At 39.5% G+C, this 25,158-nt stretch overlaps 1 protein-coding gene across 17 annotated transcripts in view; it reads left to right on the forward strand.

The window, feature by feature from the left end:
* Positions 1 to 25,158, forward strand: part of DLG1 (discs large MAGUK scaffold protein 1) — an 890,153-nt gene that overhangs the window by 758,068 nt on the left and 106,927 nt on the right. For all 17 annotated transcript variants that reach the window (XM_029615884.1, XM_029615888.1, XM_029615886.1 and 14 more), the window contains 2 exons: positions 12,346 to 12,396; positions 16,125 to 16,226. In XM_029615884.1, coding sequence (XP_029471744.1) covers positions 12,346 to 12,396; positions 16,125 to 16,226 — 153 coding nt within the window. The remainder of the gene's footprint in view (positions 1 to 12,345; positions 12,397 to 16,124; positions 16,227 to 25,158) is intronic.

Here is a 25,158-nt window from a genome sequence, read left to right on the forward strand (position 1 = left end):
TGCATCACCTTGCACTTATCCACATTAAATTTCATCTGCCATTTCGATGCCCAACTTTCCAGTCTCACAAGGTCTTCCTGCAATATATCATAATCTGCTTGTGATTTAACTACTCTGCACAATTTTGTATCATCTGCAAATTTGATTACCTCACTCGTCATATTTCTTTCCAGATTATTTATAAATATATTGAAAAATAAGGGTCCCAATACAGATCCCTGAGGCACTCCACTGCCCACTCCCTTCCACTCAGAAAATTGTCCATTTAATCCTACTCTCTGTTTCCTGTCTTTTAGCCAGTTTGTAATCCACGAAAGGACATCACCACCTATACCATGACTTTTTACTTTTTCCTAGAAGCCTCTCATGAGGAACTTTATCAAACGCCTTCTGAAAATCCAAGTACACTACATCTACTGGTTCACCTTTATCCACGTGTTTATTAACTCCTTCAAAAAAGTGAAGCAGATATGTGAGGCAGATTTGTGAGGCCAGACTCATCGACTTCTCTCTCAAGAAGTCTATGAATCTGGTGTGAATTCCATGGCAATGATGGAACACCAGCCACCTTTTTTCCAGAGGTTAAGAAACAGATGCCACACTCCTTTGACACGAGAGTTCGTACTAGGGTTTTCAGATGCTTTTGACCCTACAGAGGAGCAGCTTCCCAGAGGTCTCTTCTTTTGGCTTGGTCTCAGTCCTTTCATACCAGGCAGCCCAGAAGGGGTGCAGGCTCGGGTAGTGGTGCCCCTCGAGCCTCGCAATGAAGGTGTGCCGACCCACCCCCGGGGACAAAAGCTAGGGGGTCGCCTCTCTATTTATCAGAGGTGGGTCGAGATCACGTCAGATCAGTGGGTTCTGGAGAATAAGAGATGGTTACGCTCTGGAGTTTCTCAGTGTTCTTCGGGACATCTTCATGGTGTCTCCCTGCAACTTTCTGCAGAAGAGACAAGCAGTGAAGTGTACGTTGTCAGGGCTCGTCTGCTTGTGGGCTGTAGTTCCAGTGCCCAGGGCTCAAGAAAATATGGACCAATATTCCATTTATTTCATTGTGCCCAAGAAGGAAGCCTTCTTCTGCCCCATCCTAGATCTCAAGGGAGTCATTTGCAGGTGACTCATTTTTGCATGGAAACAGTAGTACAGTCGGGGGAGTTTCTGGCATCCATGGATTTGTCAGAGGCATACCTTCATATTCTCATCTGCCTAGAGAATCAATAGTTTCTGCGTTTTGCTGTTTTGGGGCAACATTATCAGTTTTGAGCGCTGCCTTTTTGACTGGCCACTGCACCCAGAACCTTTTCCAAAGTTATGGTGGTGGTTGCAGCAGTGTTGAGAGATTATGGCATTCTGGTTCACCCGTAATTCGATGATCGGCTGATTTTGGCCAAGAGTCTGGAAGAGAGTCTTCGGGTGTAATGCAAGCTGATCTCCTTGCTATAGGAACTAGGTTGGGTGGTGAACCTGGCCAAGAGCAATCTTCAGCCATCCCAGACACTGGAGTATCTCAGTGTTCGGTTCGACATGAAGCAAGGGAGAATATTCCTGCTGGAGGGCCACATTCAGAAACTGATGGAGCAGGTGCGACCATTGACAGAAACAATATGCCTGACAGTGTAGTCTTCTCTTCAGGTGCTCGGTTGGATGGCGGCCACCCTAGAAGTGGTTCCGTGGGCAAGGGCTCATATGCGTCCTCTTCAGCACACTCTGCTGGCTCATTGAAGTGCCCAGTCTCAAGACTATTTGATATGTCTTCACCTGCTGGTGGGGATCAGCATACAGCTGCAGTGGTGGTTGCAAGTGGACCATCTAAGAAAAGAGGTTTCCTTAAGATCACCAGATGGTTAGTCTCACGAAGGATGCAAGCCTCCAAGTTTGGTGGGCCCACTGTCAGGCATTGATGGCACATGGGCGCTGGAGTACAGAAGAATCTCTTCGGTGGATCAATCGGCTGGAAGCTCGGACCGTCCAGTTGGCATGCTTACAATTTGTCAACCAATTGCAGGGTCGAGTGATCTGGATAATGTCAGACAATGCAACGACAGTGGCTTGCATCAATTGCCAGGGAGGAACCAAGAGCCAGCTTGTGTCACAGGAAATAGCCCAACTCATGGAATGGGCGGAAATGCATCTTCAGGAGGTCTCAGCCTCACATTGCAAGAAAAGACAATGTAAGAGCTGACTTTCTCAGCAGACAGTTTGGATCCAGGAGATGTGGAATTGTCAAACGAGGCATTCCAGTTCATAGTGAATCGCTGGGGCCTCTTGTTTCTAGACCTGCTGGTGACATCTTGCAATGCGAAGGTTCCTCATTTCTTCTGTCACAGGAGACATCAAAAGTCCTTGGGCATCGATGCCTTCATGCAGGAGTGGCCGGTGGGCAAACTCCTATATGCCTTTTCCCTGCGGGCCATGTTGGGCAGACTGATTGAGGAAAGAGTCAGATGGGGATTGTGCTTCTGAGTCCACCAGATTGGCCCAGGAGGCCATGGTATACAGATCTGCAGAGGCTCCTGGTGGACCCTCCTATCAGATTACTGGTTCACAAGAATCTGCTACGGCAGGGGCCTATTCTTCATAAAGATCTGACTCGATTTTTTCTTACGGTATGGCCAAAGTGTTGGATATTCCACTGCGATGATTGCCACCTTTGAGAGAGAAAGTTCTCCACTTACTTAGCCTGTGTGTGGGCTTGGCGAGTGGTTGAGGCTTGGTGTGAGGATCGAGAGGTTCTCCCTCATTTGGTTAAGATTCCACTCATTTTGGAATTTTTGCAGGGTGGATTGAGAAAAGGGTTGGCCCTTAATTCATTGAAAGTACAGTTGCTGGCTCTTGCCTGTTTCCAAAGTCAAGTAAATTGTGGACCCTTGTCGGCTCATCCAGATGTGGCTCGTTTCTTAGAAAGGGTGAAGCATTTTCGTCCTCTCCTGCAGTTGCTAGTACCCTTGTGGAGTCTTAATCTGGTTTTGGATTTCCAGGCGGGCACTGCACAGCCTTTCCTTGAGGTTACTTACATTGAAATGGTGTTTCTTGTGGCAATTTGTTCTGCGCTTAGACTCCGAACTGCAGGCATTGTCTTGCAGGGAACCATTTCTGTGAGTGACTCCAGGGGCAAAACAGTTCCTTACTGTTCCATCTGTTTTGCCAAAGGTGGTCTTGGATTTTCACTTGAATCAGTCAATTTCCCTGCTGACTCTAGATAAGGAGAGAGATGTGGATAAATATCACTTGTCACGTTCCTTGGATGTCAAGAGGTATATCTTGAGGTATTTAGAAGTTTCTGAACCTCTCAGGAAGACAGATCGGCTGCTTATACTCCATGGTAGGAGTAAACATGGTGAGCTGGCATTGTGGGCTACCTTAGTCCACTGGATTAAGGAGGTAGTCACTGCCGCGTATGTGGATGCTGAACAGCCATTGCCTAGTCAGTTTAGGGCTCATTTCACTAGGGCTCAGGCAGTGTCATGGGCAGGGATTAGATTGTTGTCTCCTGTCGAGATTTGACGAGCTGTGACATGGACCTCCTTACCTTTTCCAAGCATTACCACCTAGATGTGCAGGCCCAGGAAGGCACAGCTGCGGTATTGATCGGTCCGTGGCAGCTTTCCACCCTGTTCATGAGTAGCCTTGGTACATCCCATAGGTCATGGATCCACCTATCTGAATGCTAAGAAAGGAGAAATTATAACTTACTTGATAATTTCCTTTTCTTTGAGGATAGGTGGATCCACCTTCCCGGCCTCGGCTGCCAGATTTTATTTTTTTTGTTAAGGTTTTAATAATCTTGCATACCAAGAAAGCAATCTTGACATAGAAACTCTGAAGTATCAATATCAATTTTACATAGTTATTACATCATCGGATTAATCATAACCCTATCATATCCCAATCACAACACAATACTTCAGAATATTGAGGTCCCCTATACTAAAAACGTATTAAAGGATCCACATTCTAATAGTTAACTATAATTGATAAACATTACCTTTCAAACAGCTGGGAGGAGAATATTTCTTTGTGAGAGATAGTATCAGTGTATTTAGGGGGTTCTTGGGTCTAGCTAGAAATTGTATTCCTTTACACCCTCTTTTACTCTATCTTTATCAGACAGGAAATTAACTAACTGTTCTGGAAGGAAGAAGAGATAGGTTGACTCTTTGTATCCAATTTGACATCTGCATAGAAATTTCAATAGGAAACTCGCTCCTATTTATTGTACCTGAGATCTTAAAAGCAGAAATTGTTTTCTTTTCCTTTTGTCATTCTTGACACATCGGGATAAATCCTCACCTGCATGTTCAAAAATTTGTACAGTCTATATTTAAAAAAATAATTTAAATACCCATTCCCTATCCGTTTCTAGTGCAAATGTTATTATCATAGTACTAGATTCAGCTAAAGTGGAGTCTGACGTTTCTAACATTTCTGTCAGATTTAACAATGGGTTCTCTACATTAATTTCAAGAGTTTCTCCTCCATTCCCTCCTTCCTTTTTTCCTTCTAAAACTGTCTTACCTTGTGGGAGATAAAAAGCTCTCACCACTAGGGGTATTTTTCCTTCTGGTACTTTCAAGATCTCAACTAAATACTTTCTATACATCTGGGAAAATTAACAAATCTTAGATTCCTTGCTCTTAATGAATTTTCCATACTTTCCAGTTTATTTAACATTTTTGTATTATCCATCATTATAGATTGTTGAGACTCTTTATTTGAATCCATAAGATTTTTAATCTCTGTATTCTGCACCGTAACACTTTTCATTACCTTCCCTATTGATAGTAATCTTACTTTATGATTTTGTACATCATCATTTATAGGAGGAATTTTATTAGCTATAAAATTTCCTAAACTCTCAAATGCAGTCCATAAAGATTCTAATGTAAATTCAGAAGGTTTCTGTAATGAGTAAGAAGGAGTTGAAGAATCAAGTCCAGCAATTAATCATATATCCCACCTCACTGGACTGCCAGCAGACTCGCCAGGAAGAGGGATTCAGGTTTGTTAGGAACTGGGGAACCTTTTGGGGAAGGGGGAGTCTCTTCCGAAGGGATGGGCTCCACCTTCACCAGGGTGGAACAAGACTGCTGGCGCTAACCTTTAAAAAGGAGATAGAGCAGCTTTTAAACTAGAACAAAGGGGAAAGCCGACAGTCGCTCAGCAGCGCACAGTTCGGAGAAAGGTATCTTTAAAGGATACTAATGATGCATTAGAATTAGGGCATCCCAACAGTGAGGTTCCAATAATTAGAAAAGTAGTCCAAGTGCCTGTAACTAAAAACTCACCTGAGCTAAAAAATTCTAACTTATCCCTATCAATTAAAAAGCAGAATGAAAATACAAACAAAAAACAAACTTTGAAATGTTTGTATGCTAATTCCAGAAGTCTAAGAAGTAAGATGGGAGAATTAGAATGTATAGCAGTAAATGATGACATAGACTTAATTGGCATCTCAGAGACATGGTGGAAAGAGGATAACCAATGGGACAGTGCTATACCAGGGTACAAATTATATCGCAATGACAGAGAGGAGCACTCGGGAGGAGGTGTGGCACTTTATGTCCGGGATGGCATAGAGTCCAACGGGATAAACATCCTGCATGAGACTAAATACAAAATTGAATCTTTATGGGTAGAAATCCCTGTGTGTTGGGGAAGACTATAATGATAGGGGTATACTACCGTCCACCTGGTCAAGATGGTGAGATGGACAGTGAAATGCTAAGAGAAATTAAGGAAGCTAACCAAATTGGTAGTGCAGTAATAATGGGAGACTTCAATTACCCCAATATAGACTGGGTAAATGTATCTTCGGGTCACGCTAGAGAGATAACGTTCCTGGATGGAATAAATGATAGCTTTATGGAGCAATTGGTTCAGGAACCGACGAGAGAGGGAGCAATTTTAGATCTAATTCTCAGTGGAGCACAGGACTTGGTGAGAGAGGTAACGGTGGTGGGGCCGCTTGGCAGTAGTGATCATAATATGATCAAATTTGATTTAATGACTGGAAGAGGAACAGTGTGCAAATCCAAGGCTCTCGTGCTAAACTTTCAAAAGGGAAACTTTGATAAAATGAGAAAAATTGTTAGGAAAAAACTGAAAGGAGCAGCTACAAAAGTAAAAAATGTCCAAGAGGCGTGGTCATTGTTAAAAAAAATACCATTCTAGAAGCACAGTCCAGATGTATTCCACACATTAAGAAAGGTGGAAAGAAGGCAAAACATTTACCAGCATGGTTAAAAGGGGAGGTGAAAGAAGCTATTTTAGCCAAAAGATCTTCATTCAAAAATTGGAAGAAGGATCCAACAGAAGAAAATAGGGTAAAGCATAAACATTGGCAAGTTAAATGTAAGACATTGATAAAGCAGGCTAAGAGAGAATTTGAAAAGAAGTTGGCTGTAGAGGCAAAAACTCACAGTAAAAACTTTTTTAAATATATCCGAAGCAGAAAACCTGTGAGGGAGTCAGTTGGACCGTTAGATGATCGAGGGGTTAAAGGGGCACTTAGAGAAGATAAGGCCATCGCGGAAAGATTAAATGATTTCTTTGCTTCAGTGTTTACTGAGGAGGATGTTGGGGAGGTACCCGTAATGGAGAAGGTTTTCATGGGTAATGATTCAGATGGACTGAATCAAATCACAGTGAACCTAGAAGATGTGGTAGGCCTGATTGACAAACTGAAGAGTAGTAAATCACCTGGACCAGATGGCATACACCCCAGAGTTCTGAAGGAACTAAAAAATGAAATTTCAGACCTATTAGTAAAAATTTGTAACTTATCATTAAAATCATCCATTGTACCTGAAGACTGGAGGATAGCAAATGTAACCCCAATATTTAAAAAGGGCTCTAGGGGCGATCCGGGAAACTACAGACCGGTTAGCCTGACTTCAGTGCCAGGAAAAATAGTGGAAAGTGTTCTAAACATCAAAATCACAGAACATATAGAAAGACATGGTTTAATGGAACAAAGTCAGCATGGCTTTACCCAGGGCAAGTCTTGCCTCACAAATCTGCTTCACTTTTTTGAAGGAGTTAATAAACATGTGGATAAAGGTGAACCGGTAGATATAGTATACTTGGATTTTCAGAAGGCGTTTGACAAAGTTCCTCATGAGAGGCTTCTAGGAAAAGTAAAAAGTCATGGGATAGGTGGCGATGTTCTTTCGTGGATTGCAAACTGGCTAAAAGACAGGAAACAGAGAGTAGGATTAAATGGGCAATTTTCTCAGTGGAAGGGAGTGGACAGTGGAGTGCCTCAGGGATCTGTATTGGGACCCTTACTTTTCAATATATTTATAAATGATCTGGAAAGAAATACGACGAGTGAGATAATCAAATTTGCAGATGACACAAAATTGTTCAGAGTAGTTAAATCACAAGCAGATTGTGATAAATTGCAGGAAGACCTTGTGAGACTGGAAAATTGGGCATCCAAATGGCAGATGAAATTTAATGTGGATACGTGCAAGGTGATGCATATAGGGAAAAATAACCCATGCTATAATTACACAATGTTGGGTTCCATATTAGGTGCTACAACCCAAGAAAGAGATCTAGGTGTCATAGTGGATAACACATTGAAATCGTCGGTACAGTGTGCTGCAGCAGTCAAAAAAGCAAACAGAATGTTGGGAATTATTAGAAAGGGAATGGTGAATAAAACAGAAAATGTCATAATGCCTCTGTATCGCTCCATGGTGAGACCGCACCTTGAATACTGTGTACAATTCTGGTTGCCGCATCTCAAAAAAGATATAATTGCGATGGAGAAGGTACAGAGAAGGGCTACCAAAATGATAAGGGGAATGGAACAACTCTCCTATGAGGAAAGACTAAAGAGGTTAGGACTTTTCAGCTAGGAGAAGAGACGACTGAGAGGGGATATGATAGAGGTGTTTAAAATCATGAGAGGTCTAGAACAGGTAGATGTGAATCGGTTATTTACTCTTTCGGATAGTAGAAAGACTAGGGGGCACTCCATGAAGTTAGCATGGGGCACATTTAAAACTAATCGGAGAAAGTTCTTTTTTACTCAACGCACAATTAGACTCTGGAATTTGTTGCCGGAGGATGTGGTTAGTGCAGTTAATATAGCTGTGTTTAAAAAAGGATTGGATAAGTTCTTGGAGGAGAAGTCTATTACCTGCTATTAAGTTCACTTAGAGAATAGCCACTGCCATTAGCAATGGTAACATGGAATAGACTTAGTTTTTGGGTACTTGCCAGGCTCTTATGGCCTGGATTGGCCACTGTTGGAAACAGGATGCTGGGCTTGATGGACCCTTGGTCTGACCCAGTATGGCATTTTCTTATGTTCTTATGTCTCACTTTCCCGACGTCCTCACTTGGTTCTCCCCTTTTAGGAGGCCCTGGTCCTTCAAAACTGCTGGCAACTTCGGCCTGCAGCATATCTGACTCCGACTCTGGGGCCCTAAGTGTGGCAGGGATTGCTGGCACCACTCTCAATATCAGGGATAATGAGATGTCAGAGTCAGGCGATGGAGCTTGAGACAATTCTGAAGGTCCCTGCACTAGCAACTGCTCACCCAATTCAGCTCCTCCTCGTCTAACATGTGCTTCCATTGGTCCAGATTTTTCAGGGTTTAGGTAGGTTCCAAGGCATACCTTCTCTTTAGCCCTTCTTTTTCTGACACTATGAGGCATTTAAAATTAGAAACAAAGTCCCCACACAATACAGCGGTTTGAAATGTTTCTATTAGTCCTTTAATAAGGGAGGCGTGAGTTCACTAGTTTTCTTTCAAATAATTTCAAGAAAAGAAAATGTAATTATTGCTTACCAGAGATGAGGGAGCATTCGGTTAAGAAAGGTGTGGTTTGGAGCAGATTCATACAAAGCCGCGCGCCAGCAGCTATGACGCCCTTATATCTCCCAGGCCCGTCCCACCCCGATGATGTCAGCGTCCCGACAAATTAACGGAGGCCCCGACTGGGCTAGGTAAGGGCAAACCTTCGTCCAGTTTCAACCTCCTCAGGAAAATTATAATCCGCTTTCACCTCCACCTCAAGATCTTTGGACGGGGGGACGGCCTTATATCTCCCAGGCCCGTCCCACCCCGATGATGTCAGCGTACCGACAAATTAACGGAGGCCCCGACTGGGCTAGGTAAGGGCAAACCTTCGTCCAGTTTCAACCTCCTCAGGAAAATTATAATCCGCTCTCACCTCCACCTCTGGCTGCCAGATATTTGTTGTTATCCTCCTGCGTGGCTGCATGTTCCAGGGGTTACTGGTGTCAATCCAGTCACTAGACTAGTGTTGTACTCCTTGTCTGAGCTCAGTGGTTTCCTATTAGCTGAATGTTGGCGTGGTTGTCTGTTAATAATCCCTTTGTTACGGTAGTTTGTCCACAGTTGGCTTTTGCAGAGAATACTGACGGGCTGATGTCAGTGCAGGAGTATACATATACTATGATGTCAGCTTTGCTCCATCTCCATCTGCTGGTAGAGGTGCATAACCCACTGGTTGTGGATCCACCTATCCTCCTTAAAGAAAAGGAAATTATCAGGTAAGTTGTAATTTCTCCTTATTCTTGCATGATGAAAATCTAGAGTATGCTGTGTTGATCAGTGAAACAAACTAATGTATTTTGATTTGCACTTTTTAGACAGCAGAATATGAAAAATATAGAAGGGTACAAAGGTTCTTACTTATGCTTGTCTTAAGAAAATGTACTCAAAATGTCCATATTGATATTTATAAATTAGCATTTTTCCTGAATTATTCTTGATCTATAAACCTTTTATGTTATTACTTCATACATTTACATTCATGATATATATTTGATGTTTATAACATTAAGAGAAATTTTAGAAGGTTTTGACAAAGCTTACATTTTCTACCTGCAAACATTCTAGCAACATGTGCTTTGCACTGTTATCTATAGTTTGTCAAAGCATTATGTTCTAACACTCTCTAAATTATATCAATATCTATTTTATCTTAATATGTTAATGTCACCCTGCCTGATTAATATGGCAGTACCAAAGGATTAAAGAAGCCTCAGTTTTACATATTCATTGTTGGATTTACAGTACCAGTTTGGGAGGAGGAAGAAATAGTAGGGTCAGAGGGAAATAAATTCTTTGTCTACTAAAAATTGATTTCTAGCTTAGGAAAAGACCTAGAATTATGTAAGGAATGACTTGTGCACCTGTTTTATCCATAAACTGATCCCCAATAAAACAACTTATTTAAATTGTTTGATTTATAGCTTGCTTAGCTGCAAAAACTGTAAATGAGAAACAGCAAATATACACATAGTTCAACAACAACTAAAACAAAAATTACAAATAAACTATTGTTAGGTTCTGTTTACATTTTATTCAACAAAATTTCTAAAACTGCTCCTGTATGTTTATTAAACTTTTACCTTCAATGAACCAGAACTTGCAACCAAGTCTTCTTACTAATCTTTTCCATTTTGAAGTAGCTATATTGTTTCCATAGAAAGCAGGAGTTTTTTTAAGTTATGATAACCTTTAAAATCATCTAAAGATGCCAGTGAGATCTTAAAAGTTCATATATCGCAACATATTTTTATTGGTCCTTTCAAAGTCTCCACTATTCTATAGACAATTATATCATTAGTTGAAGTGACTTGGCAAAAATATAAATACAGGGTTTTTTATTTCTAGATTACAAGCAATTTTGTTATATTCTAGTAAAATGACCTGTTTAATTTTTTTTCTTTACTGCTGTCTAATATGAAAGTAATCTTGATTACAGATGAGTATGGTTGTTCAAAAGGTCTATCCTATTAACATCTTATTTTTTTAAGCAAATTGATGACAATATATACTTTCTGCCATCAGTTATGTTTAATAATCTGTAATCGTTATTCCAGTGTAAAATTTTCACTTTTTTCTCTAATAAAATTTTACAAAATACTTAGTCTTCATGCCTTGTAAATGGCATAATGTTGAACTACTTTGGAACATACAGGTAGTGAAAGGGAGGTTAAGAAAATATATATTGTCTTTTTTGCAAGTCATTTGCATGTGTGGTTTGACATGTGAACAATCAAAACTGCATGTTTAATGTATAATATGATTTACAAGAAATAATTTTAAAAATCTTTCTGTATTTATTACCCTATTAATATGGATCACTCAATATAATATGTCCCACACCAAACTGAAAAGTGAAATTAGAGAACCACAATAAATATAAAAAGGGGAAAAAGAAATTATAAACCTTCAGCCACTGTCCTTATATAGGTAACAGATTGATCAGTGTTAACCTTGGTAGATAAGTTGTTGACATTACGTATTCCTAGAATTTCCAATTTGGTAGTTTTAACATGACCCACATATGTACTTAAATTTAAAAGTATGCAATAATCACTTGTAGTTTTTTATAGACATGAATATTAGTGGAAATACTACATAACCTAATATCTTTTCAGCTTTAAACTGTGACATTATCTGCTGCCTTTTGTTTACATCTTTAATATATCAGCCTGTATTTGCCATTTTAGAGGACTAAGGTAAATTTGAATGTTAAAGCGCTGATGTATATTTCAGACTTTTGTACCAGCTTTTTAAAAAACATCAGGCTACTGGTGTTAAAAATAAATAAAAATGCCATGGTTTTCTCGTGTGCACTGCTTGTGACTTCTGGAATCAAGAAATCAGGATATCAATATTTATATCCAGTCAAAATTCACCATCAATGTACTAGTACACTCTTCCACTTTTAATTCCTCAAGAAAATAGGTCTTTTCACAATTTTGGCCCTTAATTTAGAATTGTGTGCAATTTGAAGACTCTTTGAAACCTTAAATCTTTATGCAGGAATATGGACATATTTCACAAAAACCAAACATGATAACCTGATTTCAGTTGTATGTAGCCAATTGTGCTGCTTTCTAGTGGCCAGGTAGCTGGTTCGCAAAATGAAAGCAGCTTTCTGCCTGTGGCAGTGAATGATGGTGTATGTGTGCAGTATTTTGGTAATGCATGTTAGTGTTTTTAAGTTGTGCCATACCTGCATTTAGTGTACCTGCATTTACTTCCATTCATCAATACTCATAATGGCTAATTTTTAAAATATGCACAGTAAATCAGTTTGGATTAAACAAGGAATATAGCTATTACATTTTTGTGTTGTTAGTGGTAATAACCTGCTAAAAGAAAATAAAGTAATGTCTCTCCAACAGTATTCCTTTTTATAACTTTAAAACTCACCACAATCTTATGTAAGACCTTTGGCATTTTATTTACTTTTCCTATTAAGAAACTGTAAATCATTTTATGTCATAAAGCATAATCCTTAAATAATTTAGTTGACAATGCCTTAATCTATATTTCAACATTCTAATAGGTGGCCAAGAGGAGTATGTCTTATCTTATGAACCAGTCAATCAGCAGGAAGGTATGTAAAACACTGAAACTATTTTACCCAACTTGTTTGTCTGTATATTAAACTTTCTGTAGCTTGTGCATAACTTATTCAGAAGAATAACGGAGTTGATCCTTGAAATGTATATGTAAAAGCATCCATGCATCATATTTACATACAAGATGGGAATCAGAATGCTGTGTGCTGAATAGTTACATTCAAATCTGTTTCAAAGTAGAAAATTTCTCTGCACAAATACTTTTTCTTCTTGGCTTAACTTTCTAAAAAGCTCATTCTAACCTTGTAATTAAATAGTTATTTTGTAAACAACTAAATCACATTCTCCATGAGAAGACAGACTGAAGAATTTGTTTATTGGTTTACACAAGAATTGTTTACACAAGACAGGTCATTTTGTTGAAGTTTCTCCTTTAAGAATATACCTTATTTAAAAGAAAGTTCTACCCTCTGTGATCTGTGGTATTTCAAAAGTGCATGCAACAAATACTTGTATGTACATAGTTAAAAATGTTACTACTAATTCATTATTTGTTAAATTCTTTAAGCAGCTTCCTTGCAATTCTCCTGATGCACTGACAGCAGTAGTTTGTAGTCATGTTGCACATTACCTCACATGGGGTTGAAATGTACTAAACATCCGTGGATAAGCAGGACAAGGATCAGCCACACACTTGGGTAATATCATCCAATGTCACTGAGACAGAAAGCACTCTCAGGGCTCAGAAAACAGAAGGTCTTTCTGAGCATGTGCAGACTATCTTTTGCAGCCACTGCTTAGTCTTCTTTCTTCTGCTGGTGCAAAAGAACATTTCTTAGGCGCTCTCTCTAAAAGCTACACGTCAATATTTTTCCTTAGGCATTTTTCTTTCTTTTTCTCTTGTTTTAATTTTCTTTATTTTTCATTTGTATCTCCTCAAGAAAAAGAAAAAAATTATAGACCTGTCAAAATTGAGTTTGATTTAGCATTGGGCCTCTTGAAGATGGCAGTTGACAAACCAGATCTAAAAAAATGTCTCTATTGCTTATTTAAAGTGATTCTGTCAGATCAGCATGACCGATGCATGCAGTGTCTCAAGCCTTCCCATGGACAAAAAAAAAGGCCAGATTGACAAACTGAAGAGCATACACCCCAGGGTTCTGAAAGAACTAAAAAAATGAAATTTCAGACCTATTACTAGCATTTCTAAGCTATCATTAAAATCTTCCATTGCACCTGAGGACTGGAGGGTGGCCAGTGTAACTCAGATATTTAAAAAGGGCTTCAGGGATGATCTGGGAACTATAGACCAATGAGCTACCTTTCAGAAAAATCATGGGAACTATTCTAAAGATCAAAATCATAGAACATAAACAGACATGGTTTAATAGGATACAGCCAGCATGGATTTATCAAAGAGAAGTCTTGCCTCACAAATCTGCTACAGTTTTTTTGAAGGGGTTAACAAAACACGTTGATAAAAGTGAACCAGTAGATGTGATTTTGGATTTTCAGAAGACGTTTGACAAAGTCCACATGAGAGGTTTCTAAGAAAACTAAAAGGTCATGAGATAAGAGGTGATGTCTTTTTGTGGATTGCAAACCAGTTAAAAGACAGGAAAGATAGTAGGATGAAATGGTCAGTTTTCTCAGTGGAAAAAGATATACAGTGGAGTGCCTCAGGGATCTATACTTGGACCGGTGCTTTTTACTATATTTATAAATGATCAGGAAAGGAGTACCAAGAGTTATGTGATCAATTTGCAGATCACACAGAATTATTCAGAGTATTTAAATCCACATGCATCTCTTTTGGTTATCATCAATCAAGGCAACATCTTCAAAGTAATGTGAAGGTCCATCACATCATAGCTATGACAATTTCCTTAGCATATCTTCACTGTGTTTTGATAGACGTATGCAGAGCTGCCATCTGGTCTTCCATCCATACATTTTACTACTCATTACTGCCTAAAAAATGTCTCACATTAAGATGGCAACCTTGGCTAGTCGTTTCTAAGAAGGCTAGTCATATAATTCCTCCACTCTACTCTGCAGCCTCTGACTTAAATACAGGTCGAAGACTCCTTAGATAATATATGACACTTAACAGGGATTTACTATGAATACTCCTTTTTCTCTGAGTTGACGATTGAAATATTGATTTATATGAGCACCACGTCAACAATAAATTTTAAATTTTCTGATTTTTTAATTTTCAAAACAAAAACCCGTTATCCATATACCAGTTATGAGTATGATAGACCTTCATACCACCCCGCAATCTCTCAGGCATGTCCGCTCCTTGTTTAAACCGCTAACGGGGTCATCTTTAATCATTGTTCTTTACTCAACCTATATTTGCTTTTCCTTTTTTTTTTTTGATGTGATCACGTTTCACGTCCCAGCTGCCTCAGGAACTTCTCTGGTATCGGGTTCACTCTCCATTGCTAATGGAATTAGGGATATTCTTTGTTTCATATACAGGTTATTTAATCCGCGAGCGTTTTTATTACGTTGTTACGGTGCGGGAAAAGCAAATATAGGTTGAGTAAAGACCAATGATTAAAGATGACCCCGTTAGCAGTTTAAACAAGGAGCGGACATGCCCGAGAGACCGCTGGTGGTATGAAGGTCTATCATACTCATACCTGGTATATGAATAACGGGTTTTTGTTTTGAAAATTAAAAAATCAGAAAATTTAAAATTTATTGTTGACGTGGTGCTCATATAAACCAACTTAACATGGATTTCCATGTAACCCTTAGCTTGGAAGTCCCCAAGTGTATGACTGAACCTTGTTTTGCTTGTCCACAGTGAAAGCAAAGTTGTTCCTGTAACAGGTGGTCTCTGTAGGGAACAGCACAAATCAGCAACACAATCTCACCCTCCTTCCCTTTGAATTGAAGGTCAGTTTTCTAGAAGGACTGAGGAGACTGACAAGGCAAGTGGCTACTTGGAAAGGTCTGTGCATTTTCAGAAAGGCCTTTACAGTCTTTTTGAGCTCTGAAAAAGCTTTCTGTTTCAGTGCCCTCAGATGATGTCACTCATTTGTGCACCTGATTTGTCCTGCTGTCTACAGAGGACATCTGTACAGATGAAAAAAACCTTTTCGTATATCTGGCCCATAGTTAAGGACTGGATTGATTTATGCACTGTATTGTCATTTGTGACTTAAAGGCCAGTATGAACCAATCTGTTCTAATGAGTGAAACGTCCTATGTAACTGTCTTATTAATGGCTGCTTCTAGGATTTTAGGGGAATTATAGCCGAGCAGCTTAATTTAAAAAAAAAATGACCTAGAAAAATTGTAGATGATACAGGATACATATCACTGTTTGCTATGTGTACTTGGCGGAATTGGCATGGGGGGAGGGAGTGAAAACAAACAAAATATGTCATGGGTTGAGTTTGCTTTGTGTGTGTGTTTTGTTTTGTTTTTTTTGTCATGGAAATTGGGACGATGACAAAAACATTAAATTGTCTGACTAACTATATTTAAATAAGATACATTTTCTGTTACTTAACCCAGCAGCCAAATTTGTATTCAGTTAATGACAGCATTGTATCCTAGTGAGTACATAGTTGTATTCCTACTAAAATCTTTTGTACACAAAGAATTATATACTCTCTTACATTCCATTTTGTCATGATCATGACATCTTAATTACAGCAGCTGGAAACTTTCTGAACTTCAAGTGTTTAGGTTCTTATAACTGCCTTATATTAAATGCCTCTGTTTATTTTTTTTTCTTTAATAGTTCATTACTCTCGACCAGTGATCATTTTGGGGCCAATGAAAGACAGAATAAATGATGATTTGATCTCTGAATTTCCAGACAAGTTTGGGTCCTGTGTTCCACGTGAGTAGCAACTGATACGCTTGTGTTCAGAGCTAGTAAATCCATTTCTATTAGTTTAGTTTAATAGTTTTCCATATTGCATTTCTACAACATTCACAATGAAACATAAAAATAAACCGTGCAATATAAGTTGACACAAAATAAATACAACAGACAATAGACAGGAAACAGTAATAACATATAAACCTATGTACAAATAAAATAATGGGTAGGATTAAACACAGTCAATTTACATAGCCTGCCTAACAGTGAAAGTAAAGTAATCAAACAACTTTAGAATTAGATAAATAAGACTGTTGGAATCACCATGGCTGTTCTTGTAATCAAACTCACTATCACAATGCATGACAAAATAGCCAGGTTTTAACACCTTTTCTGAATTTCAAGTAGTTGTAGTTCCTGTCGGATATCTGAAGGCAGGGCATTCCAAAGTAAAGGAGCCTGATGGGTGAAACAGGTCCACCTTGTAAATTCTGGCCTTATCTCTGTAGATGGCGGCCCTCAAAGCAAATCACATTGAGTTGAACAAAGAAGTCTGGCAGGTCTGTAAAGAATCAGGTTAGCCAAGGCTTTAAACTCCTAGCATAGAATCTTAAATTTTACTCTACATAAATTTGGTAACCAATGGAAATCTTCCAGTAATGGGGTAACATGATAAAATGTCTTAGAGCCAAAGATTAATTTTGTTGAAATATTTTGTACACGCTGCAGACATTTAATTGAAGTTAAAGCAAGGCCCCAATAGTGTATTGCAGTTATCTAATCGACCCAGTTCAAATTAATGTAGCAACATTTGGAGGTCTTAATAGTTTAAAATACAGCAGATAGTAAGCAGTAATAAAATATAAACCTACAACTAATTGATTGAAAATAGTAAAATGATTCATGCACCAAAGAAGACATTTGATTGGAAAATGAAACAATCTTTATACCAAGAGTAGTGACCACCTCCTTTAATGGAATCTTGATGCCTGCCTTTCGCAGGGAAAATATAAAGTGGTGGTCTTCTTATTCACCCACAATGCTTCAAACTTACTAAGATTTACTTTGTTTATGAACATAAAGCTAGTCTGAAAATTTGCTTGTTCAGGATAATCCGGATCCAAGTAGGCGATAACCTGCACATCCTCTGCATAAAGAAAGTAACTAAAGTCCAAGCCCTTGAATCAAGGTTGCAAGCAGAGGCAGATATCCATTTAAAAGGATAGGGGGTCAGAACCGATCCCTGAGGTATGTCACATGTCAATCGCTTTGCAGATAATTCTGAGCCCCAGTTAGCTTGGTAGGAATGATTATTTAGAAAGAAGGTGAACACAGTTCCTTCAGATCCCAATTCCACAAACGTTTTAATCGATAAATGATAGTTAATTGTGTCAATAGCTGGGTTCATGTCTAAAATTACGAGTGAATCCTTTCCTTTATCTAACCTGGACCTGACCTCATTCATCAGGGCTACAAGGTCAGATTCTGTACTGTGGCCCTCATGAAAGCTGAATTGTCTGGGATTTGATACCACCTTTTTCCAGTTCCTTAGAAATAAATGCTAAATTAGACACTGGTCTAAAATGATTACTATATCAGTCAGATCTAAAGGTTCTTTCTTCAAAATAGGTCATACTCTTTCTTGCTTTAGAGGTTCAGCGTTATAATCAGTGCCTCTAGCTTCCTGCAGTTATGCAAATATAAAATAATCTGCATAATTATCTTGTTTCCGCATATTTGACAACCTGCCACAGAATCAACATTTCTCTAAACTTTCACATTTCTTAATTCAGTCCTTAGAAGCAAGCTGCAGGTTGTCTGCCTGCCTTCAGTCTCTGCGCCTGCTCCAGCCCCTCCCCTCACAACAGCCTACAGGAAACCCTTCGGTTGTTCTCCCCACCTCTTTCCTCCTCCTTGGAGTGGCAAGAGAAGTCAGAATGTTTGATCCCTCTAAGATCTCTTAAATCATTATCATACCAAAGATGATTTTGATATAATACATCCATGATGTCCCTTTAGAAGAATTTCATCTTGATTCTTGCACCTGTATATGTGGTCAGTCAAGCACCATTTACATAAACCTGGATATGTGTTTGGAAGTCTGCAACTGCTAGTGTCCCACAGTTGGCAGAGAGGGCATTAATTTCAATTCATAGAAGCTTTGAATACTGACACATTTCATACTTGTGCTAATTCAATCCCTTTTTGTATCTGTTACCATGTATCTACCTAATATATGTACACATATCTGTGTGTAACAATATGACAAACTGCTGATGTTGAGGGCATTTTTAGCATATGGAAATTCATATGCTTAGACTATAAAGACTTTCTCAAAAATATGTAAAAAGGATGGTTGCACTGTTTCAGTTCAAAACAAAAAAATGAAATTTCACAGTTAAAAGTTCTTAAGAACAAAAGAAGTGCAATACTGGGTCAGTCCAAGGCCCATCAAGCCCAACATCCTGTCTCCAACAGTAGCCAGTCTTTATCACAAGTGATACATTTTTGTACTTTGTACTTTTTTTATTTGTATTTAGTTTAAATAGTTTAAAATCAAACCATGTGATGTTTTTCAATTATAAAAGACTTTATTTATAGTCCAAAGTGTGAATCTTTATGCAGAATTATGCAAAATTGCCACAGAATCTTGAAAGATTTGCCACAATAAACCGGGAGCTCTGGATATATCCTTGCATTAGGCTTGTATTTATCAAAATAGCGATAAGTTTGGCTAAGTCCGATGCCAGATTTATTTTTTTTTTAATATAAGATTTAAGTGGATAGGGACACGGGGAGAAATACTGTCATTCATTGAATTCAAAATTTTCCTGATTCTAACTGCTGTAGCTAGGTTAAAAAAGATTTAAATGGCAAGAATGATAAAAAATGGAATGGTACCTCTTTTTCTTTATTAGACATGGGAAGAGAATTCTTCCTGAATCATTTTGATTTTCTAGTCAAAAGAAGAAAATGTTTCTGCAGAAAATGGGATTGTCGCAGAACTTACATCTTTACTCTTATTGGAAAAAGTGAATAATCATCCTAAATAACTGCATAGTCCTGTTTTCTGCATTTTCTAAGGTTTTAGATAAATACTTTCTTACATCATTTGATTTCAGTCTGAGAGGATAAAATATCTTACAACGCTCTTTATTCCACGAGATAGTGTCTGCACCACACTCTTGAGTACTCCTGTAGTCAAAATGATTTTTCTTCATGACTGAACAACTTATATTTTCTAGACATGCACCAGTGATGATTCAGTAAATGTTCTCTTTCTCTCTGGTTGCAGCTCTAACAGACTCAAAGTTAATTATTTGTTGTAAATAGATTTTTGTTGAAAAAGGGTCATTAGGGAAAAGAAAAGTATTTTTACAGCGAAATTCAGAGTAAGGATATTGTGCTGTCAGCATTTTTAATTCTCTTTAGGGACTTCCTTAAAAGCTGCTTTGAGAAAATTTGAAACTGAACGTGGCATATACCCTCCCATTAACCTCAAAAGTACACCCTGTTGGACACAAGGAAGATGCTTTCAGAACTTGGGGCCTCAGGTCCCTTGCTGCCTGTGGTCTTCCTTAATGTTGGTTAGCTTAATTTGTTTATATTTGGCTGCTTTATCCAAGGGTGCCTTCTTTTTTTGAAATTTAAAACTTTTTTATTGAGTGGTTCCAGAAATGAACAATATGACGGTAACGAAACTTGTATTACAATTAGTGAACAATAGGCAACATGGTGAATACAGGCATAAAGATACAAGTGCTAAAACATAAGGTTATACTATAACAGCATGTGGAAGAATCTAATACGCCTGATCCAACAACAGTAATTACACTCAAATTTATCCATAATCCCCTCCCCAGTTCCATTCCCTCCCACATCCTCCCTTCCCTGCTGTTATACCTGTTGGGTTAGCAGAAGAAGCATCATACTTTCAGAAATGTGGTTGGTGATGAGAATCATGGTAAACACAGTATGACATAGTTTTTCTTATTTATTTATTTATGTGATACTTTTTTATACCAGCATTAGTGGTTACATCATACCGGTTTATATCTGAACTAAAGGTGGAAAGTACATAAAACCGGTACTGGGGATGGGCAAGGGAGAAAAGAGGTCGAAAAATAGCAAAAACAGAGCAACAAGTAATATAATATAAAATAACAAGTAACAATATCACAAACTCTATTAATAAACGCCACTCGTTTATTAAAGTTTGTTCCTAAATTCTCGTTTCATTGTATACTTAGTTCCAACCAGTTTTTGTTAAATGTAAAATAGTACGACCTCTTGTCATACTATTCCAATTGTTATGTGAACCGATGTGATGTATGCCAACGAATGTCGGTATATAAAAGCAAATAAATAAAATAAATAAATAAACTATATATATGATAATATATGGCCTATATTTAGCTGTCCCCTTGACCGCCAATTGAAATAATGCTGTGGGCCTTCCAGATCTCATACGCCTGCCAAGTTGACTGAAATTTAGGTATTGTGTCATGTTTCTGTGCCGAAATCTTTGTTAATAAATAAATGGACTCCACCCTATGTTGTATTTCTTTAAGACTCGGAGTAACCTGTGTCATCCATTTTTTTGCAATTTCACAATGTGTGGCAGTACACACAGATTTAACTAGGCTATGGGCGCATTTGGGTATGCCCGCAATCAAGCCACCCAATAGTGCTTGTTTAAGTGATAGTGGACCTCATGTCAACCCCATCCCTAAGAGCCAGTCATTAATCTCATCCCATAATTTGCGGACTGCTGGACACTCCCACCACATGTGTAAGAAGGATCCTATGGCCTTGCACTTCCTCCAACACAAAGGGCTTTTAGTCTTTGTCATAATATGTAGCTTTTTTGGGTATAACTACCAGCAATATAGAAGTTTAAAGGCATTTTCTACTAAGTTTGCAGCAATGAAGCCATTGCCCATGGAGCCATATATCATCTTCCACTCTCTGGATGTCATCTCTTGTCCTAAATCGAGCTCCCACGCTTTTATGTGGGAAGCCTTGGGCTGTTCCGGTGGACATAGTTTGGTGTATAGCAATGAAATCACTTTTGTGGCTCTGTCCGCCCTAGAGCATAGTTTTTCAAAATCAGATTTCTCCTGTAGTAAAGGACCTCTGAGGAAAGCTTTAGTATAGAAATGAGCTAGTTGGTTGTAGAGAAATAACGCCGAATCAGACCAAACTCTAATTGTAAGCTCGGAAAGGTCTTAAGCTTGGCAGGCCCCCACAGCTGTCCCCACGTCTGGAGCCCTCTACCGCTTCATTCCTGGAAGGCCGGGTTGTCGAACCCAGGAGTAAATGTGTTATCGGCATATAGCTAAGTACTATGGTGGTATCCTTTTGAAGCCATAAATCTAAAATGTTTTGAATAGAGGGTGGTAGTACGACTTGAAGGTTTATAAGCCATGTCTTCTTGGGTTGCCAAACTAAGCAGACTAAGGGAACCTTACCCAAAAGTTCTTGACTGAATAACACCCAGGGTTTTGGGGATTGGCATCTGTGCCAGTCCAATATGTTTTTGAATTGAGCCACCAAGTAATACAGTTCCAGCTCTGGAACGCTTAAACCCCCCCTGGTCTCTAGGAAGGTATAGCACTCTCCTGGCGACCCTAGGATGCTTACCTCCCCATATATAACGCATAACTTTTTTCTGCCCATTCAAGAACTGTTTAGGAGGTATCCTGATTGGCAAAGTCTGAAAGAGATAGAGGAATTTCGGTAAAACTGTCATCTTTATTGCAGCCATACGGCCCCACCAAGAAATCTAGTAACGGCTTCATTCTTCCAGGTCTTTAGAAAGCTTTTGCCAAAGGGTATCATAGTTAAAAGAATAGAGATCTTGGTTTGCACTAAGATATACCCCAAGATATTTAATTTTGCTGTCGTTCCATTTGTATTGAAAGTCATTCCTAATTTTCCCTGCTTCCGAGGAATCAACACTAATATTCAGTATTTCAGACTTTTCCCAGTTTATCCAAAATCTAATACACTACTGAAAGTCTCCAGCTCCCCGGTTAAAGCTTGTAGGGAAGCATGAGGCTTCGTAAGCACAATCAGGATGTCATCGGCAAATAGTGATAGCTTTGTGGTGAAGCGGCCCAGATTAATCCCCCGAATTTCAACATTCTGACGTACACTTAACTGCAAAGGGTTCCAAGAACAGCGCAAAGAGCAGCGGGGATAGCGGGTATCCCTGGCGTGTACCCCTCTCCACGTTAAACGTTGGTGAGTAACCACCATTAACCTTAATGCACGCCCTCGGAGAGTTATATAATTGCCCTAACCATTGTAAGAAAGGAGCCCCAAATCCCATATGTTCCAGCATCTGGAATAAGTAAGGCCAGTGCACCATGTCAAAACACTTTTTCTGCGTCTACTGACAGGGCTAGTGCTGAGATACCATGTTTGTGAACAAACCACATGGTATCTACAATTTTATGTACATTATCGGCCGCCATACGGCCTGGGATAAATCCCGCCTGAATGGGGTGTACAAGATACACTATGAAGCAATTGAGTCTGGTGACTAGTATTTTTGCTAACAATTTGATATCAATATTTATCAGTGAAATAGGTTGGTAGGATCCGCAGAGTGCCGGAACTCTTCCCGGTTTCGCTATAATTGTGACACCTGCCGTGTTTGCATGTGGGGAGAGTACAGCCCCTGCTTTCAGGGAGTTGAAGTACCGCACCAACAGTGGAGTAATTTGTGGAGCAAAGGTTTTGTAAAATCTGGATATGTAGCCATAGAGTCCAGGGGACTTGCCTAACTTCAGAGATTTGATGGCCGCTTCAATTTCCCCCTTGGAAATATCCTTGTCCAGAAACGTCTTTTGGGATGTAGTTAACCCTGGTAGAGGCATCTCCTGTAAATACGTGTTTATCCGTTGTGCTTGGATGTGTGGATCAGAGCTATATAATTGGGAGTAAAACTGATGGAATCTTTGCCTTATGGATTTATGATCAGAAAGCAACTCCCCTGCCTGATCTTTAATTTTCACAATGATGGACTGCACTTGTCTCTTTTTCAAAGCTCGGGCTAAAAGACATCCAGCTTTGTTGCCCCCCTCGAAAAATTGATGCTGGGTTAGTTCTAGTTGGTGGGCAATAACCACCATGTCTAGGGCTATAATCTGGTTACGAACCTCCTGTAGTTGGTTTTTAAGGCATGAAGTCTGATCCCCTGCTTTTTTTCTGTTCTAGCAGTTTAAGGGTAGCTAACAATGATGACCTCTCCCCCTCCCTCTGCTTTTTAGTGTGAGATGCTCGGGCAATAAAGGTGCCCTGTAGAACCACTTTAAGACAATCCCATAACGTCCCTGCCTTAATAGCGTCCGTATCGTTCCTCTGTATATACTCTCTAATTTCAACCTGGATCTGTTTCACGAAATCTTTATCACTTAACAGAGAGTCATTGAGCCTCCAATATTTTTGCCCATGATCATAATCCCAGCATTTCATTTTAACCCAAATAGGGGCATGATCTGACCACAGAATGGGTTCAATATCAACGGCGCTGATGACAGGTAGGAGTGGCTTGCTAATTAAGAATGTATCTATCCTGGAATGACAGTCGTGCGGGTGTGAAAAGAAAGTATAGTTCCTTGATTTGGGGTAGCGAGCTCTCCATGTATCTACTAATACTTCTTGGGTCATGAAAGTTTTTAAGGCTGCCCTCGCACTCTTAGTGTCTGCACTATGGCCAGAGGAAGTGTCTATTGGGATTCAGAGTGATATTAAAATCACCATCAACTATCAGATTACCAGCCTCCTTTGCTGCGGCTATGGCACAAATTGATTTGTAAAAGTCTTCCTTATGATGTGTGGGGCCATATAAATTTAGGAGTGAGAGCTTGTCCCCTCCAAGCTGTAAGGTGACCCGAAGAAAATGCCTCTGAGCGTCAGCATCTACCTTCACTAACTCGTGGTGGAAATCTTTGTGCAATAAAATCCCCACTCTGGTATATTTAGCCGATATTGTCACTGCCGCCCAGAACTGGTGAGAGTATTTATCAGATTTCATCAGGCTTTCGGATTTTTTTCTTAAGTGGGTTTCTTGTCAATAGACCACGTCAGCTTGCAGACGGTCAAGTTCTTTAAATAAAAGCCATCTCTTGCGGGGAGAGTTTAGGCCTTTCACATTTAATGATATAAATTTGAACTCAGCCATGATAAGAGTCTGTTAAATAACTCCTGCTTGGTTTCCCTATCCACCACGCCACATCCCTTGGCTCCCCCATACTGGTATCCCATCTTGTTGACGAATCTGTATCCCCAACCCATCCCTTCCACCCTTCCCGGTATACCCCCCCATTCCCCCCCCCCGGCCCCTTCCCCCCACACTTGGGAAAGTACTTTGTCTTCCCAGAATAATTGGGAGGAACGTCCCATGTCAGCAGACCAGGGTCTCCCCCACCCTGGTCCTTATATCTAACCAGTCATAACAATAAACTTAAGAACAATCAAACTGTAGAAACCAGACCACATTTTTGGCATCCTTGGCAAAGTTCCTTCAGTGCAGACGCTCAGTGACACAGATAAGCTGCCCGTTATCTCTCTGTGTAGAAGTCCTTGTACTCGGGTGTCCGTAGTCCTTCAGGTTGGGGCTGAATCCTTGGCCTGCAGTTCCTGTGTGCGTTGTAGTCTTCTCCCTCCCTTCGTGACTCTTTGCCAACGTGTTTGGATCTCCCCTTGGCGGTGATGAGGCCTTTCCATCGTGAGCAGGAGTTGGTACAGATATGCCAGCTGCTTGTAGGAATCCAGAGGCTTCCTCAATAGTACAGGCTCTGTGCAAGATTCCTTGAAGCGTGATCCCCAGTCCAAAGGGAAACAACCAATGATATCGGATTTTCTCCTGAATCAGGACATTGGTGATTGTTTTAAAATCCAGGCGTTTCCTGAGAGTGGTGGCTGACAAATCCACATATAC

This window comes from Rhinatrema bivittatum, chromosome 9, assembly GCF_901001135.1.
Source record: "Rhinatrema bivittatum chromosome 9, aRhiBiv1.1, whole genome shotgun sequence".
Taxonomy (NCBI): Eukaryota; Metazoa; Chordata; class Amphibia; order Gymnophiona; family Rhinatrematidae; genus Rhinatrema; species Rhinatrema bivittatum.